Consider the following 15,697-nt stretch of genomic DNA (forward strand, 5'->3'; position numbering starts at 1 on the left):
CCCTTCAGGTGTTTATGAACTACAATTCCCATCAGTCCCCACCAACATGAGCATTGGCTATACTGGCAAGGGCTGATGGGAATTGTAGTTCATGAACATCTGGAGGGCCGCAAGTTTGACACCTGTGAGTTAGAGCATCATTACATCACTGGTGAGGTTTGCACCCACCCACAGTAAGTCTCCTGAACCACCCTTACAAGGACGTAGGACACTTAGTGGCACTTATAGCTTTAAAAAGGGCTTGGACAGATTTATGGAGGAGAAGTCGATCTATGGCTACCAATCTTGATCCTCCTTGATCTCAGATTGCAAATGCCTTAGCAGACCAGGTGCTCAGGAGCAGCAGCAGCAGAAGGCCATTGCTTTCACCTCCTGCATGTGAGCTCCCAAAGGCACCTGGTGGGCCACTGCGAGTAGCAGAGAGCTGGACTAGATGGACTCTGGTCTGATCCAGCAGGCTAGTTCTTATGTTCTTATGTTCTTATGGACCACCCTCCCCCAATAATTACCACTCATCTCCAGACTCTATGGTAGTGTGCCCCAAGGATGTCCATGACCATCTTAGGCTCCACCCCCAAACCTCCAGGATCTTCCCAACCTAGATCTGGCAACTCTACCACTCATTCCGCACTGGTGGTTGGGGGAACCTGGCAACTCTACGCTACAAAGAGCCCATGGATAACCAAGTATTTATTTAATTTATTTATTGGGGTGTTGTGGGTTTTCCAAGTTGTATGGCCGTGTTCCAGTTGCATTTGCTCCTGACTTTTCACCTGCATCTGTAGTTGACATCTTCAGAGCTGCAGATGCAGGCAAAACGTCAGGAGAAAATGCTACCGGAACATGGCCATACAGCCCGGAAACCCCACAACACCCCAATGATTCCATCCACGAAAGTCTTTGACAATAATGTATTTATTATTTACTTTATTTGATTTAATACCTTGCCCTTCCCAGCTGAAGTGGGGCTCAGGTTGGCTAACATACATGGTTCAGCGACAACCATGAAACAATAATTTAAACAATAAGTAATTTAAAAACATTTCATATAAATTCTGTGATGGCAATTTAAATCAAAATCATTTGCCCAGATAAAATCCCAGTTTTGCCCAATCATATAAAGATCTCATTTGGGTGGAAAAGACATCAGCTTCAGTTGTAAACCCCATGGAATATCTTCACATTACAAGCTCTGCAGAATTGTTTGAAATCTCACAGAGCTCTGATGTCTGCCAGTAAAGAGTTTCATCCTGTGGGAGTCAGGACTGTAAAGGCCCTGGCTTTAGTGGAAGGGGGCAGGGATCACCAGGAAAATGCTAACAGAAGATTGTAGACAGTTCTGGGGCAATATGGAGAAATACGGCCCTGAAGATGTGATAGTGCCACACTGCTCAAGGCCTTAGAAGTTAGTACCAAAACTTTGAAAACAATTCAGAATTTAACTGGTAGCCAGTGCAGCCAATAAGAGAACAGGTCTTATATGTTCCCTCACCCAAGTCCCGGAGAGTATTCTGGTTGCCCTGTTCTGGTCCAACTGCAGTTTTTGGAGCTGTCTCAAGGGTAGGTCAGTGTAGAGCGTAGAGCCTACCCAATAATCTAGACTAGAAAGAAAACCTCGACAGCGTTGAGATTGCAGATGGCGCTTGAACACAACACAACCACTATCTATTATTCATAGGCCTTTGATCCCTGCATCTCTCTCAAATTATGCTGCTGTCTTTGATCAGGAAACTCGTGTGCCTTAGATGAAAAGAGGTTTAACCTGGAAAATTATGTCTTTCCCACTGATCAGAGGAAAAGGTGCGCCTGCATGTTTTCAGAGGCAAAAGCGAAACTGAAGATATCCGTTCTGTACCAAGGCAATTGAAATTTTGTACTTAACTTTTTTCTTTAAAAAATATTTCTATACAACTCACACACATGCATAATTAACATCTAAACATCAGGGCCTTCTATACAAAAACAATCCAATTCATATCTGAAGAACCATTGCCAGAAGCAAAACAACGAAAGAAGAAGCCAAATAAGAAGGAAAAAAAGAATTATACACTTGGGGAAACAAACAATCCATGCAGGCTAAACATAATTGCATATATTTGCTTAATCTGCATAATTTGTGCTGCTTCCAGAACCAAAGGCCTGAATTACACACCAGGACAGTCCCATTTACTTAAACCTGGGTCTTTCCACATCACAAATCACATAAGGGAAATTCTGATTTTCAGAGGAAAAGGCATGGGGAGGTATGAAGAACAGAGCTATCTCCACTTTCGCCACTTACTTCCTACAACTTCCTACAACACTCTTCCTCCAGCTGTCTGGGCCCTGCGGGATCTTGGTGCATTCCGCAGGGCCTGTAAGACTGAGTTGTTCCACCGGGCTTTTGGAATGTCCAGCCGTTGATCGAGGTGCCCCTTCTATTCTATTCCTCCGATCTTGGAGTCCCCTTGTCATCTAGGGGACCCACTTTTGTTCTGTTTCCCCATCTTTGGGAGGGTTTAATTTGGGTTATTGCCGGCGCCAATTTTATTGAATTTTACCGCTGTGTTCTAAATTCTTATATTTAATTTTAATCTAATGGGGTTTGTTGTATATATTGTATGTAGAACCTGTGTTGTGCACCGCCCAGAGCCCTCCGGGGGTGGGCGGTATAAAAATCCCATAAATAAATAAAAAACTTTCACTCCTTGGTTTTCTCAAGTTAGATTTTCATATGAATTTGCAAGTTTCCAGATACTAGGAATTGTATTCCCATCAGCCCCTACCAGCATGGCCAATTGGCCATGCTGACAGAGGCTGATGGGAATTGTAGTTCCTGAACATCTGGAGAGCCGCAGGTTCCCTACCCCTGTGCTAGATAGTATCCTTGTTAAAAAAACAAATAACAACAGTGGGACAGACTGTGAGGAATATAAACTACAAATGGAGGGCAAGTCCCATTAACTACATAGGGCAAATAGAAGGGGAAAGTGTTGTCCTCCCCACAATACAGACCCAATCCAACTATTTCTCGGCCCTCCTATTACTACTATTTACCCTTGAAAGAAAGTGGAAATCTTCTGTCGCATTTCACAAATCTTCTGTCACATTTAGATTTCACTATGAGTTTTCCAGGAATAGGATGGTACAGACAAAAGGAAGGAAGGAAGGAAGGAAGGAAGGAAGGAAGGAAGGAAGGAAGGAAGGAAGGAAGGAAGGAAGGAAGGAAGGAAGGAAGGAAATAGGAGTTGGAGCAAGTGGGTGGCAGTAGGGTTCTCAGTGCCCCATATGGATGGTGTGATGTAACTTCTGGGGAAAATCCAGAAGAGACATTGATTCTCTCTAGGAATCACCACAAAGAAGAAGAGTTTGGATTTATACCCTGCTTTTCTCAACCATAAGAGTCTCAAAGAGGCTTACAAACTTCTTCCTTTCCTCTCCCCACAAGAGACACCTTGTGAGGTCAGTGGGGCTGACAGAGTTCAAAGAGCCCATGGTCACCCAGCAGGCTTCATGTGTAAGAGTAGGGAAACAAACCTTGTTCTCCAGATTACAGTCTGCTACTCATGTGAAAGAGTGGTGATTCAAACCTGGTTGTCCAGATTAGAGTCCACCTGCTCTTAACCATTACACCATGCAATGGTTATGGTTGGAGCAAGGAGCTCAAATAAGATAATTTCTACTAGTGATACATTTCTGAATTGTTTTACCTCAGAGTTTCCAATGATTTCTAGATAGGTATCATGTAATTTATAGATTTTTCCTGAAAGGGGAATCCTGCTATCACTGATGGCTGTTCCCCAACATTCCCAGCCCACCTATCTTCTCTCTGGTAGCCAGAACAAGCCTGGCAACCCTATATGACAGTCAAGATGGAGACTTTGTGAACTTAGTGGATGTGTTCACCAGGCATCCATAACCATAACCACTCATGTAATTTGTAAGTCACTGTCTGGAAGTTTTTCAGATGTCTTTCAAGGTACACATTAGCCACTGGACATTTGTGAGAAAACTCTCCCCCTTACCCAGCTGCCAATTTTAGAGACAGATAAGGCAGCATGCACTCCTACAGAACTTGCTGATGGGCTAACTTGAGCAAGGAATGAAAGACCAAGCCCTTCACCACTGGGTGTGTTTTTTTGTGAGGAAGGAGTTAAAGACAGACCCGCACACAATTTGCAACCCCTCAGCCTGAACCAAACTTGTACGCCTGATAACACTCCCTGATTGTTTCGTCCGCCATGTTCAGTCCTCTGCACCGCCAGTTAAAAGGTTTGTCAGACTGCGCTGGAGATGGTTGAATGTCGTTGCCAATCAGAAAAGACAATACTGGCCTAGATACACCAGTGATCTGACTCAGAGGAAGATACCTGCATATGCTTCAGTGCATGTAACTAGGCAGGCCTAGTTACGGCTGAGCTTCTGAGAATGCCAAATGCTGTTCTAAGGATTACATGCTGAGAGTTTTGCTACATGAAGGATGCTCAGCTGTAACCTTCATGTAAAATATGATGTGATGCATTTTTCAATCGACTGCAAGTAGCAGCTAATGCACTGAAACCAGGAATACTGAGGTGACCAACAGGGCAGCACCACTGCATTTCTCCCTTGCACTGGCATTACCAAGCTGATGATGAGCAGCAGTGGCATAGGAGGTTAAGAGCTCATGTATCTAATCTGGAGGAACCGGGTTTGATTCCCCGCTCTGCCGCCTGAGCTGTGGAGGCTTATCTGGGGAATTCAGATTAGCCTGTGCACTCCCACACATGCCAGCTGGGTGACCTTGGGCTAGACACAGCTTCTCAGAGCTCTCTCAGCCCCACCTACTTCACAGGGTGGTTGTTGTGAGGGGGGAAGGGCAAGGAGATTGTAAGCCCCTTTGAGTCTCCTGCAGGAGAGAAAGGGGGGATATAAATCCAAACTCTTCTTCTTCTTCTATCTTGGCAGCAGTCATTTGTCCTCTGTACTATTTAGTGAGATCCTGAGGTTGTGCGACAACTCCACAGATGCAGCACAAGCAGAGTCACCATAAAAAGCCTGCTGGGACTCCAGTGAGAAGCTCTCTATGGTCAGACTCTGCACTTCTCTTGTCCCAACCCCAATGCAGAGCTCATGGGTCTGGTGGCCTAGTTACGTTAATCTACACAAAAAAAGAAAATAAAACAATTGTGAAAAGGCTGTAATATATCCTCATTAGGGGATCCCAAATAAGAACCATAAATTGCACTGACTTTCTCTTCTTCAAAAGAGCAAGGAGCTCAAATAAGATAATTCCTACCCAGGCCACATTTCCAATGTGTTTTGCTATTAATTTCCCATCTTTACTTTCACTTTAATGTACCTTTAATTAGGCAATAATATATAATCTTCTATTCATTTATCATCTTGGCTCAAAGCAGGGGGCGGGGAACCCCCCCGAGTGGTAGCGGAGAGAGAGCGACTGAATAAAATGACATCTCTTGACAGCACCTTTAATGTATCATAAAAGATAATGGATGTGACAGTCACTCACATGCTAATGATTTAACATTTTCCTAAGTTTTATTTTGTGTTATACTACAAACTGTAAAAAAAAAGAGGGGGAGGAAGATTCTAAGGCAATGCCAAGTAGAAGGATAAAATATATTAACATAAGAGTGCCCTGATAATATTGATGGATCCTTAGCAAATTCTGTGCATGGAAGGAAGGTTTCTGAATTCTGATAACTTGCTTGGGAGACTGCAGCAGTGGTGGGATCCAAACATTTTAGTAACAGGTTCCCATGGTGGTGGGATTCAAACTGTGGCATAACGCCAATGGGGCTGGGCGGGGCACTATGGGGGCGTGGCTGGGCATTCCTGGGCGGGGTTGTGGCAAGGACGCAGCCGCTGCGCCGGCCTTTGGGCGGGAAACTAATGCACGCAGGCGCAGGCTGCCACGCACGCCGGTGCACCTCCTGCTAGACTGCTTCAAGTTCTGCACGCTACTGCTGAGAGGAGGGGCGTAACTAAGGCAAAAATCACGTGGCAAAATCACCAATTAGTAACCCCCTCTCGACACACACAAATAATTAGTAACCTACTTTCGGGAACCTGTGAGAACCTGCTGGATCCCACCTCTGGACTGCAGGACAAGATCTTCCTTGGGAAGGGGAAGGATCCTGAAAGATTTTGTAGAAATCGGAAGTCCAAAGATCCACTGTGGGTCCTAAAGGAAGCCATTTAAGAGCAGGACAAAAATCAAAAATGTCAAAAGACAGGAATGCCAATTGGTGGAAATTCACATGCAAGGAAATCTGGATCCTTGAAATGGAAGAATGCACACGACAGGAGTGGAATTCTAATTTAAAAATATGGGAGGTGTCAACAGATGTTATAAAACCATATAAATACCCGACCCATAGCAAAATGCAGCACACACTGAGTTCCCAATCCTCCCAAGATTCTATTCCTAAAGCTCCAAGAGTTTCCCAGTCTGGATCTGGCAATCCTAATCCCCCATCCCCTGTCAATTTATTTATTTATTTATTTGTTGGTTAGGTTTATATACTGCCCTCCCCCAGAGGGCTCAGAAGGCCAAGAAGGGACCTGATAACCCTAAATGAGTGTGTTCACCTTGGTTAGTGACTCTTCTATTTAAACTACCAACTCCTTGGTTAGGGATAGATGCAGAGGTGGGATCCAGCAGGTTCTCACGAGTTCCTGAGAGTGGGTTACTAATTATTTGTGTGCGCCGAGAGGGGGTTACTAATTGGGTCTGCTTTTCCATTAGAAATTCCAAAAATCATAAAGTCCTGTTGTTTCCTATGTGGCTGGTTAGCGAAGGTAGAAAACGGGATAATTCTCCCTGTTGGGCTGTTTTAAAAACATGTTTTAGAAATATGGTAAAGTTCCTTGTTTAAGGAAAGTATCCTTCTTTTGATTTCTAGAAACAAAATTAAGTATTTGAAAGTATTAAGTTTTGACAGGCAGTCAATTAGAGGAGAAGTAGTTGTTTCTGTTGGCAGTAGACGATAGGACTTGCTATAATGAGTTTAAATTATGGACAGAAAGATACCAGCTGGAAATTAGGAACTTTTTTTACAGTAAGAGTTTTTTGCAGTAACAGAGAAATTATTAATGCCCCGCCCCTGGAATGCCTGGCCATGCCCCCATCACGCCCCCCCCATTGGCGCTACGCCACTGTTTGAATCCCACCACCATGGGAACCTGTTACAAAAAATTTTGGATCCCACCACTGGATAGATGTAACCAAACAAACATGGTGGACCATTAAATGAAAAGATTAGGAGGTCCTTGGGCTTTTGCGAGGCCCAGAGCTCTTACTCTCTCATACATTTTGATGATTAAAATCTCCACTTTTGCCTTAGAACAATTTGTCAGTATGCTTCCTAGATAGGATTAAACCGTGGTTTGAAATTCGGGTACAGGGGAAAACCATGGTTTGAGCATAGCCAACTGTGAAATGCCAGGAGTCTGTAAACCTTTCATTAGCTGCCTGCGTGCTTTGGGAGGAAAGGGTGGGAATAAGGGAGTGTGTGAGTACTAGGGCAGACCAAGATTGTTTGCATGAACGTACATCATGGTTTGCAATCATGTCTGAAATAACTCTCTGAAAAACCTGCTGACTGTCTCCATCCCAATCTCACCCTAAACTTACAGCACAGATAGCCAGATTTGTCCTTTTTGTTTCTTATTGGTCCACTTTGCACAGCACAAATAAGACATCGTAATGACCCCCCAAAAATGCCATTTTGGGGAGGAACTCTCCGCTACACACAGCTTTCTCCCCAAGACATCCTCAGAATGCCTTATTTCTGCTCAAGCCATCCTATTTTGAGGACACTTTGAAGTGCACCTCCCCCACCAAGCTCCCTGCAAGATGTCCCCCGCTTGTGTGGAATGCAGAACCCAGGAGGTGACTTATTTTTCCCACCCAACCATTAAGCTCTCTGGTCAGTTTCATCCTCCACTTGCGCCTGACACTTTGTGGCTGCTGAAGGGCTTCTCCCTGCCTCCATTTGTCTTGAAGGTAGCCCCAGGATATTTGCTCTGCAGGCTTTGATCCTGGGAACCTTTTCAGCTCGAAATGTACATAGTTGTACTGAGCTCTTTCTGCTGATTCCAACAATATATAGTTTTCCTTTTAATAATTATTATTTTGTAGGAGTTGTATTGGAAGATGTGCAGACATCTTATTTTGGGTGTGCAGAGTGAAATTAAGCAGTTGCCTTTTTTGAAGGTGTCCCCCAGACATCTTATTCGTGCTTTGCTGCATGGACCATTGCTTACATTGTGAATTGTGTCAATATTTCTCCATCCGTGTTGTCGTTTTGATAATCCACTTTCTTTTTTAATGTAACATGTAAAATATTTACATGCACAATCGGCATCATTTACATATGTATAATACTGATAAAGAACATGGAAAAATTGTCCTTATAGGGAAAATTTGCACAAGGAGTCAGAAACTGTAAAAATAAAGATGTGAAGATTCAACATACACAAGGGAGAGAGAAAACTGAAGAGTGAGTATTAAAATCGAACCAACAGACTACAACTTCAGCCAGGAAAGCTACCAGAGACTTGAGATGCTAAGAGATGCTGAGGCAATTATGGAAATAAATTTCACCTGTTTTTATTGACAAGGAATAAAACACTGGATTTAGTTTTGCCTCAGAGTTTCCTGCTCTCCCCAACTCTTAACATTCAAGAACTGACTCTTAAATTTGTGGTTTGAGCATAGCAAGGAACACACGGGACAAATACTTATTGAAAGCACAGATATCCTGCTTATTCCAGAAGAAGCTTTAACAAGACGAAACCCCCCACAATTGACAGAGTCCATCAATAAACATTTTGTAAACACATACTGTGCTGTGGTGAGATTAGATCCAAATGAAGTGCTCCTTAGGAATGAAATTCTCATTCAGACCTTATTAACCAGCCAATGCTCAAGGTCTCCCAAGCTGCCATATAGAGAATGAAGATACCGAAGAGCTGTTTGCTCATTTCATCAAGCACAGAAACACTGGGAAAGGAGTCTAGCAGAAGTTCGGGAAATCAGAAAATGCTAATATCTTCACACACTATTTCCTTTTCCTGTTCATTAATATTATCATAAACTGCCCTCTGAGACACCCTGTTCAAATAAGACTAGTGGACAACAACAAACAGCATTGAGCTTCTGCCACTATTACTGGAAGGGGGTATCCATTGCTCGAAATAAGCTGAATAATTCACACCATACCGTTATTAATCAGAAAATTCTCAGAATACACACAGCTAGTAACCCTGAAGGAAAAAGGATTTATCCCCTGGAGGGCAAATTAATTTTTTTAACAAGGGCTGTGGTTTGAATGGAGAAATGACCCGCTGATAGCACCCACTGACTCATAGCTGTGGTACCTAAGAGAGTCTCCTTCTGATATCAAGTGTATAACTATAATTATACTGAACTAAACTACATGTATAGTTCAGTATATAACAATGCATAACTATAACTAACAAAACTATATAGTTTTGGGGAATGAATACAGTTGTATCTTACCGTAATTCTTCCCCCGCCAGAAACTCCACTGCAGTGTACTGATGAGTTAGAAAAATACCTAAGAATTTCTCCCCTCCCCTCTTTGAGTCCCACTGAAGTCTTTTGGAAAGAGAAATTAACCCAAGGACATAATATACACAACAAAGTCTGAAAATAGAAACGTCAAAGGCAAAAAAGTATCAGTAATTCAGTGGTGTAGCGCCAAGGGGATGGGGGGGTGCGTGACGCACCAGGCATGCACTGGTGTGGGGGCACGGCAAGGGTGTTCCAAGGGTGTTCTGGGGCGTGGCAGAGGCGGGCAAGGGCGTGGCAGGGGCGCAGGGTGCACGCATGCCCCGGGCACAGTACCCCCTCGCTCCAGCCCTGTCACTATTCCATTGGTAGAGCCAGTTTGATTGAATGGCAGCACATGATCATGAAGGATTTTAAAAAATCCCTCTTTTGAGAACTTCTTTTTTAAATGGGAGTGAGTGAAAACCACATTGCCAATAACAAATCATTCAAAACATTACTTGTATAAGAAAGGACATCATACCTCTAGAATCCGCTGTAATGTTTTCTGAATGCAAGACGAGGCTCTTTATTTGTAATAGTTTTCTTTTGGAAGAGGAAAAAGAGAGCCCTTCCTCCTTGCCCTCTAAAATTCCACTCTGGTACAACACAAATTGGAAAGAAGCCCTCAAAAGGGCTTTGAACAGTTGACCTCAGATTTCTTCCCCTTTTTTCAGGGTCAATGCCCTTTTGCAAGTCATTTCTATTTAAAATAAAAATAAGCCATAAAACCCTCTTAACTCTTCATGCAGAGCTTTTCTTCAGAGACCAGGGGAGTTCAAGGATATCAGACTTTTCCATGTTCTATCCATCACTGAAACAGACAGATTGCACGGGACTAGCATTTCAACAGAACGGACTGGTCACAGAGGCACAAAATGCATAATTTTCATTTGCTTCTCGACACGGCCCCTCTCGCTGTTGCTGTAGGAGCGACGAGCAAGAGCTAGGAAGCAGGAACCAGCTTATGGATATTAGGTGAAGGGAAACCAGGCTGCAAGATGAACGTTGCCAAGTTTATTCTGTGATGGGCTGAGACAGGAGATGTTCCCGTTCCCAAATATTATCAGTGCCTGCCTTCTATAAAACACCAGTTCATAAGAATGCAGAGCAAATGCAAAAATTAACCCCAGGCAGATAGTACCAAAGAAATCTGGGGGTTGGTGGTGTGGGTGGTACACTGTATATCAAGCTTACTTGAACATTATAAGTACCAAAAATAAATATAGCCAATAAAGAAACATGCCGAAATAAATTTGTCTACTTTTTTTAATCCCAAAAATGATTCTGGTGATAAAAAATGGCAACAAAGGGTTTTCTCAGATAACATGAATTACAGATATTGATTTTATTGGCAGGATGAAATTTGGAGAGTCGGGTCTTGCCTTTTGCCCCATTGCACTTGCTGGGAATTGCATCCAGCTGTTAGTTCTAGCAGCACAAGTGACTGAGGGTTGCATCTGCAGTCAAAACGAAGTAGGAGACTTGTTGGATCCACTGGCTTCAGTATAAGTTGATATTTTTGTAAAAGGTCACACCCCGCCCCTACTCTTCCCATCTTGTTGTAATGAATTAGACTATTCAGGACATCGTCCTCATCATGACAATCTCAGAGAAAATATTATAATGAATATGATGCTCTGAATATGTTGCTCTGAAAAACAATACTTATAGCAGTGATGGCGAACCTATGGCATGGGTGCCAGAGGTGGCACTCGGAGCCCTCTCTGTGGGCACACGCACACAGAGTTCATCATGTGGGGGGCAAAAAATCACACATCCCACACACACATCTAGGTTGGCTTGGACTACTGAGCACGATGTACACACACCGTGGTGAGTGGCTGGCGGGCCTGGTGCCTGTGCTCCGGGTGGCTGCTGCCCGAGGGGGGGAGCAGAGGAGGCAGAGATGCTAGAGAGGCACAGGGCGGTACACGCGGGTCTTGCTGGAGGTTACAGCAGGCTGGCCCCTGCTCGAGCGGGTGGGGTGGAGGAAGAGGGGGCCAACCATTTTTTTCTAAACTAAAACCTCAGCATTCAGGTTAAATTGCCGGGTTGGCACTTTGCAATAAATAAGTGGAGTTTGGATTGCAATTTGGACACTCAGTCTCAAAAAGGTTCACCATCACTGACTTATAGGGTTGCTGGTTTGGGTTTTTTTTAAAAAGAATTATCTCAGAATGTTGGCAAATTTGAGGAAGCTCCTCAGAATTCTTCCCCACCAGTTTCCCCATACTCAGCCAAAGAATTAGAAATTGGGAGGACGAGCTGGTATTTCAGGTCTAGCTACAGCATGCCCAAGAGAAGACATTATTGCTGAGATGTAAGAGAAATCACAATTTCCAGTACCTTGAAGCACAATTAATAGAACTTAGAGCTTCCATACAGCCATGTGTCAACTTTAGTGCATGTGTAACCCCCATGCTCAGAATGGGTTGACCCAGTAAGGGGTGGAGACTCAAAGCAGCAAGAGGCTGCAGCAGACCTCATGTAGTTTGGAGGAGACAAGGCTACCAGACTCGGACCTTGATTTCTATAAGCCCTTAACACCTTGTTAAGGGTTTCTTTTTTATGTTGTAATGGGTGAGAGTTCTCCTGGAAACCTTCATCATGTTGAACCCTGTTCACCAAGCCCTTGGAGTCTTCAGGAGTCAACCCACTTGCAAAGAAGAATTGGACTTGGAAATATCAGAAGACTGTAAATATAAGGACTTGAAAATGCAACCTGAACAGGACCTTGAAGTGTGATGTTAAATGTTGATGTTATATGTTATATGTTAAGAAAGTAAACAATTTTGTTTTTTTTAAATTTGTTGGTGCAAACTCATTCCAAGTTCTGCCCCACAGAACCCACAGATAGAGGTTACACATGCTCAAGAATAACCAGCCAGACAATAATAAGCATTTGGCCTACCAGTTCCAGAACTGCCACAGCCACACCTCCCTACCAGCAGCTTTTTATATTCTCCGAATTAAATTTTCTTGGGGCAGGGAACAGGCAGGGGGAGGTGACAAAGAGCCCATGACAAGCTGAAGCCAAATTTCTGGGGCTTGAAGGAAGGAGAATCTTTGGGCTAGACAACCGCATCACTCCTTCAAAGTAGTACCCATTCATCTGGTTAGAGAAATCAGGACTGAATCAGGTGAGTTACTAATTCTGTCAACTTCTTTCTTGGGTGCTTCATTACAACAGTCCTGACTGCCAAGGTAGAGCCTCTGAAATTCTAATGCAGTCAGCAAACAAGAAACCCTTTCCCCTCCTTTTAATTTGATTGCCCAGAGAAAGGGTTAGACATGCAGAAGGTAAATGAAACCACTATGTGTGTATACACACACATACACACCCACGTGTACACACAGATCAGAAACAAGAAACTTATGCTAAACCAAAAGATGATCTTGCATACCAACTACAACAGTGAATTGCAAATTAATGCATAACATGGCCCTAGAGATTACAGGTCAATATTAAATTGCCCTGAGATAGCAAAGAAGAGACCAAGCAGCTCAGCAAAAGGAAACTGATAGAAATCAAAGTAGGGTCTGGATATTCCATAATGTGCCATGCAGAGCTATTGAGTTTCACTGTGTCCCCTGGAAAGAAAAGGTAAAACAACAAAAATGTACTGAAGGTATCCTGCGTTCAGAACCAATGACAACCAAGAAGATTAAAAAAGGAAAAGTCAAATTTCTACAAATGCATCTATTTTCTTATTGTCATAGTTTTAAAAGAGTGGATGAATGCCCTCTCCCAAACTGCCAATAGCACGGAGGCAGGCATAAGACAAGATACCAAGTTCAAAGAAAATCACATCCACAGAGAACAAGCAAACAAATCTAATGATCAAGTGGATTTCTTTTAGTGCTAAGAACACTTAAAGGTTGTACAAGGTGAGCCTATGCCTATAAATCACACCACCTAAACAATTTTCTTGCATTACAGTCTTCCATGAAAAGTTTATAACAACAGCATCTAAAATTCAATTTATTGTGTCGTGTTTTCTGCAGGGACTATTCAGAAATGAACAACAGAACGCCACAACTCTCTTTTTCCCCCACAAAACCACAGCTAAGAAATAATCTGGGCTATGCCTCAAAAGAACATTGTTGAATGTAACATTTCGGAAACAGCTGCTAACTAGAATCACAATTTTGGGAGGAAAAAAATATGCACATTTGTGTTGCACAAAACAGTATTAGCACAATATATTTCTCCAAACCTAAACATTTAAAAAAAACCCATATTTTCCAAACACTCTACCCAGAAGTCCAGAGAAACATAAGGAATCTGGCAGCACAATATCCGGGCTTTGTATATCACTGTGAACAAAGACGCTACATCTGAGAGAGAACTTGCCATTTGTTTTAAATCCCGCTACAATATGAAAGACTAATTACTGTAATGTAACTGCAGGATACTTGGAGTCAACAAAGCAGCATATCATTCGGAACATCTGCACTGTGCTTCTGTGTCATCAGAGTAGAGTATAATTTTGGGTTAGTATGCATAATAACAAATTGAAATCCTCAGCACACAAAAGAAACCTTCTTTTAAAAAGCCAGCAGAATCCATAAATAGTGGTGTGGTCAATACAAGAGCATCACGAAGGCAAGAACTAGTTAAAATTTGATTCTCTCTTACCAAGTACCCCAAGCCGGTAGTTGACGGTGATGACTATCACATTGCCATAACTTGCCAGTACACTGCCATCATATAAATTTCCAGTGCCTTCCATGTAGGACCCGCCATGAATATACACCATCACTGGCTTGGGCCCCCCACTATCTCGAATGTCTGGAAGAAAAACATTGAGAAATACGTTATCCCCGAAACTCTGTGATGCAAGCAAGATCCCTAGCTTGTCACCTTCATTTCCCAAGCTGTGCTTTAAAAGTGTCTCCCAAGCAACAGGTGTGCATGACCACAGAGATGGTTCCGATGCCGTCAAAGGAAAATCTCCCTATCCCATCTTGGCAATACCTATGATCTCAAGATGGTGGGGGTTTCAGCTCAGCTCAGTGTTTGCTTAATGACCTTTCCAATTTTCTTTCACATGATCGTTTCGATCCAATTGCCTTCTTCATACATGTGTGACTCAGAATTAGGGTTGCTAATTTTGGGTTTGGAAATACCTGGTGGTGGAGCCTGAGGAGAGTTGGTTTTGGGAGGGAAGAGCGCTTGACAGGGTGCAAAACGTATACTTCATTATATCTGCACTGTGGCCCCTTCCGCACACGCAAAATAATGCGTTTTCAAACCACTTTCACAACTGTTTGCAAGTGGATTTTGCTATTCCGCACAGCTTCCAAGAGCACTGAAAGCAGTTTGAAAGTGCATTATTCTGCATGTGCAGAATGAGCCTGTGTCTATGCTTATTTAGATTTCTGTAATCCTCTGTATTTAAAGAGGCAATGCTAATACTGGTTTGTTGTTTGAAAAGAATTTATAAGTGCCAAATTATAAACTTGGAACTGTGAGGTCCTCATTTGCAGGTCAAGGTTTTTAGCGTGACTGCAGAAGAAAAAAATTGCTTCTGGTTGTTGTTTTTAAGACTGAGAGTGGGCTTGGTGGGGTTAGAGCTAGACAGCCTGTCTCTTAGCTTGAACTGATGACCCTCCCCAAGACCCTTGACCTACCTGGGAGCGACATCTTTGCAAGTTAAGACTGCAAACAGCTACTAGTCACCAGATGGGTTCAAACTCTAACTGCCTTTAGATATCTTCCAAGTTCTTGATGACAGTAGGGAAAGTGATCACACAAACATTCACTTGTTCTGGTGTTTGGACCATGCAGGGTACCAGAATATATTTCACACATGGATTCAAAGGGGCACTACAGAATTTTTAGATATGTACAGCATATTTCCCAAAGGAAATCAGCCTGTGCGTTACGCTTTTTTGTTGAGAAGCTCCATGTTATAAAGCAGTATAACTGATCCACTTGGATTCAAACTGATGCTATGAAAGGCATTTGAAATAGGCCGAGATGTGGTTAGCTGAAGGTTAAAAGAGGGGACAAACTGCCAGTAACTTCATAAACAGGAAATGTAATTTTATTGGTGTAGTCAATAAAAACTGCACTAACCAAATTAAATTCATCTACTGGATCAGCAAAAAGTGTACCTGAGGCAAAGGAAA

At 42.9% G+C, this 15,697-nt stretch overlaps 1 protein-coding gene across 5 annotated transcripts in view; it reads right to left on the bottom strand.

Moving 5' to 3' along the window:
* Positions 1-15,697, bottom strand: part of NLGN1 (neuroligin 1) — a 759,716-nt gene that overhangs the window by 339,274 nt on the left and 404,745 nt on the right. For all 5 annotated transcript variants that reach the window (XM_048506063.1, XM_048506066.1, XM_048506065.1 and 2 more), the window contains one exon: positions 14,202-14,354. In XM_048506063.1, the coding sequence (XP_048362020.1) occupies positions 14,202-14,354 (153 nt within the window). The remainder of the gene's footprint in view (positions 1-14,201; positions 14,355-15,697) is intronic.

This window comes from Sphaerodactylus townsendi, linkage group LG08 (assembly GCF_021028975.2).
Source record: "Sphaerodactylus townsendi isolate TG3544 linkage group LG08, MPM_Stown_v2.3, whole genome shotgun sequence".
Classification (NCBI taxonomy): Eukaryota; Metazoa; Chordata; class Lepidosauria; order Squamata; family Sphaerodactylidae; genus Sphaerodactylus; species Sphaerodactylus townsendi.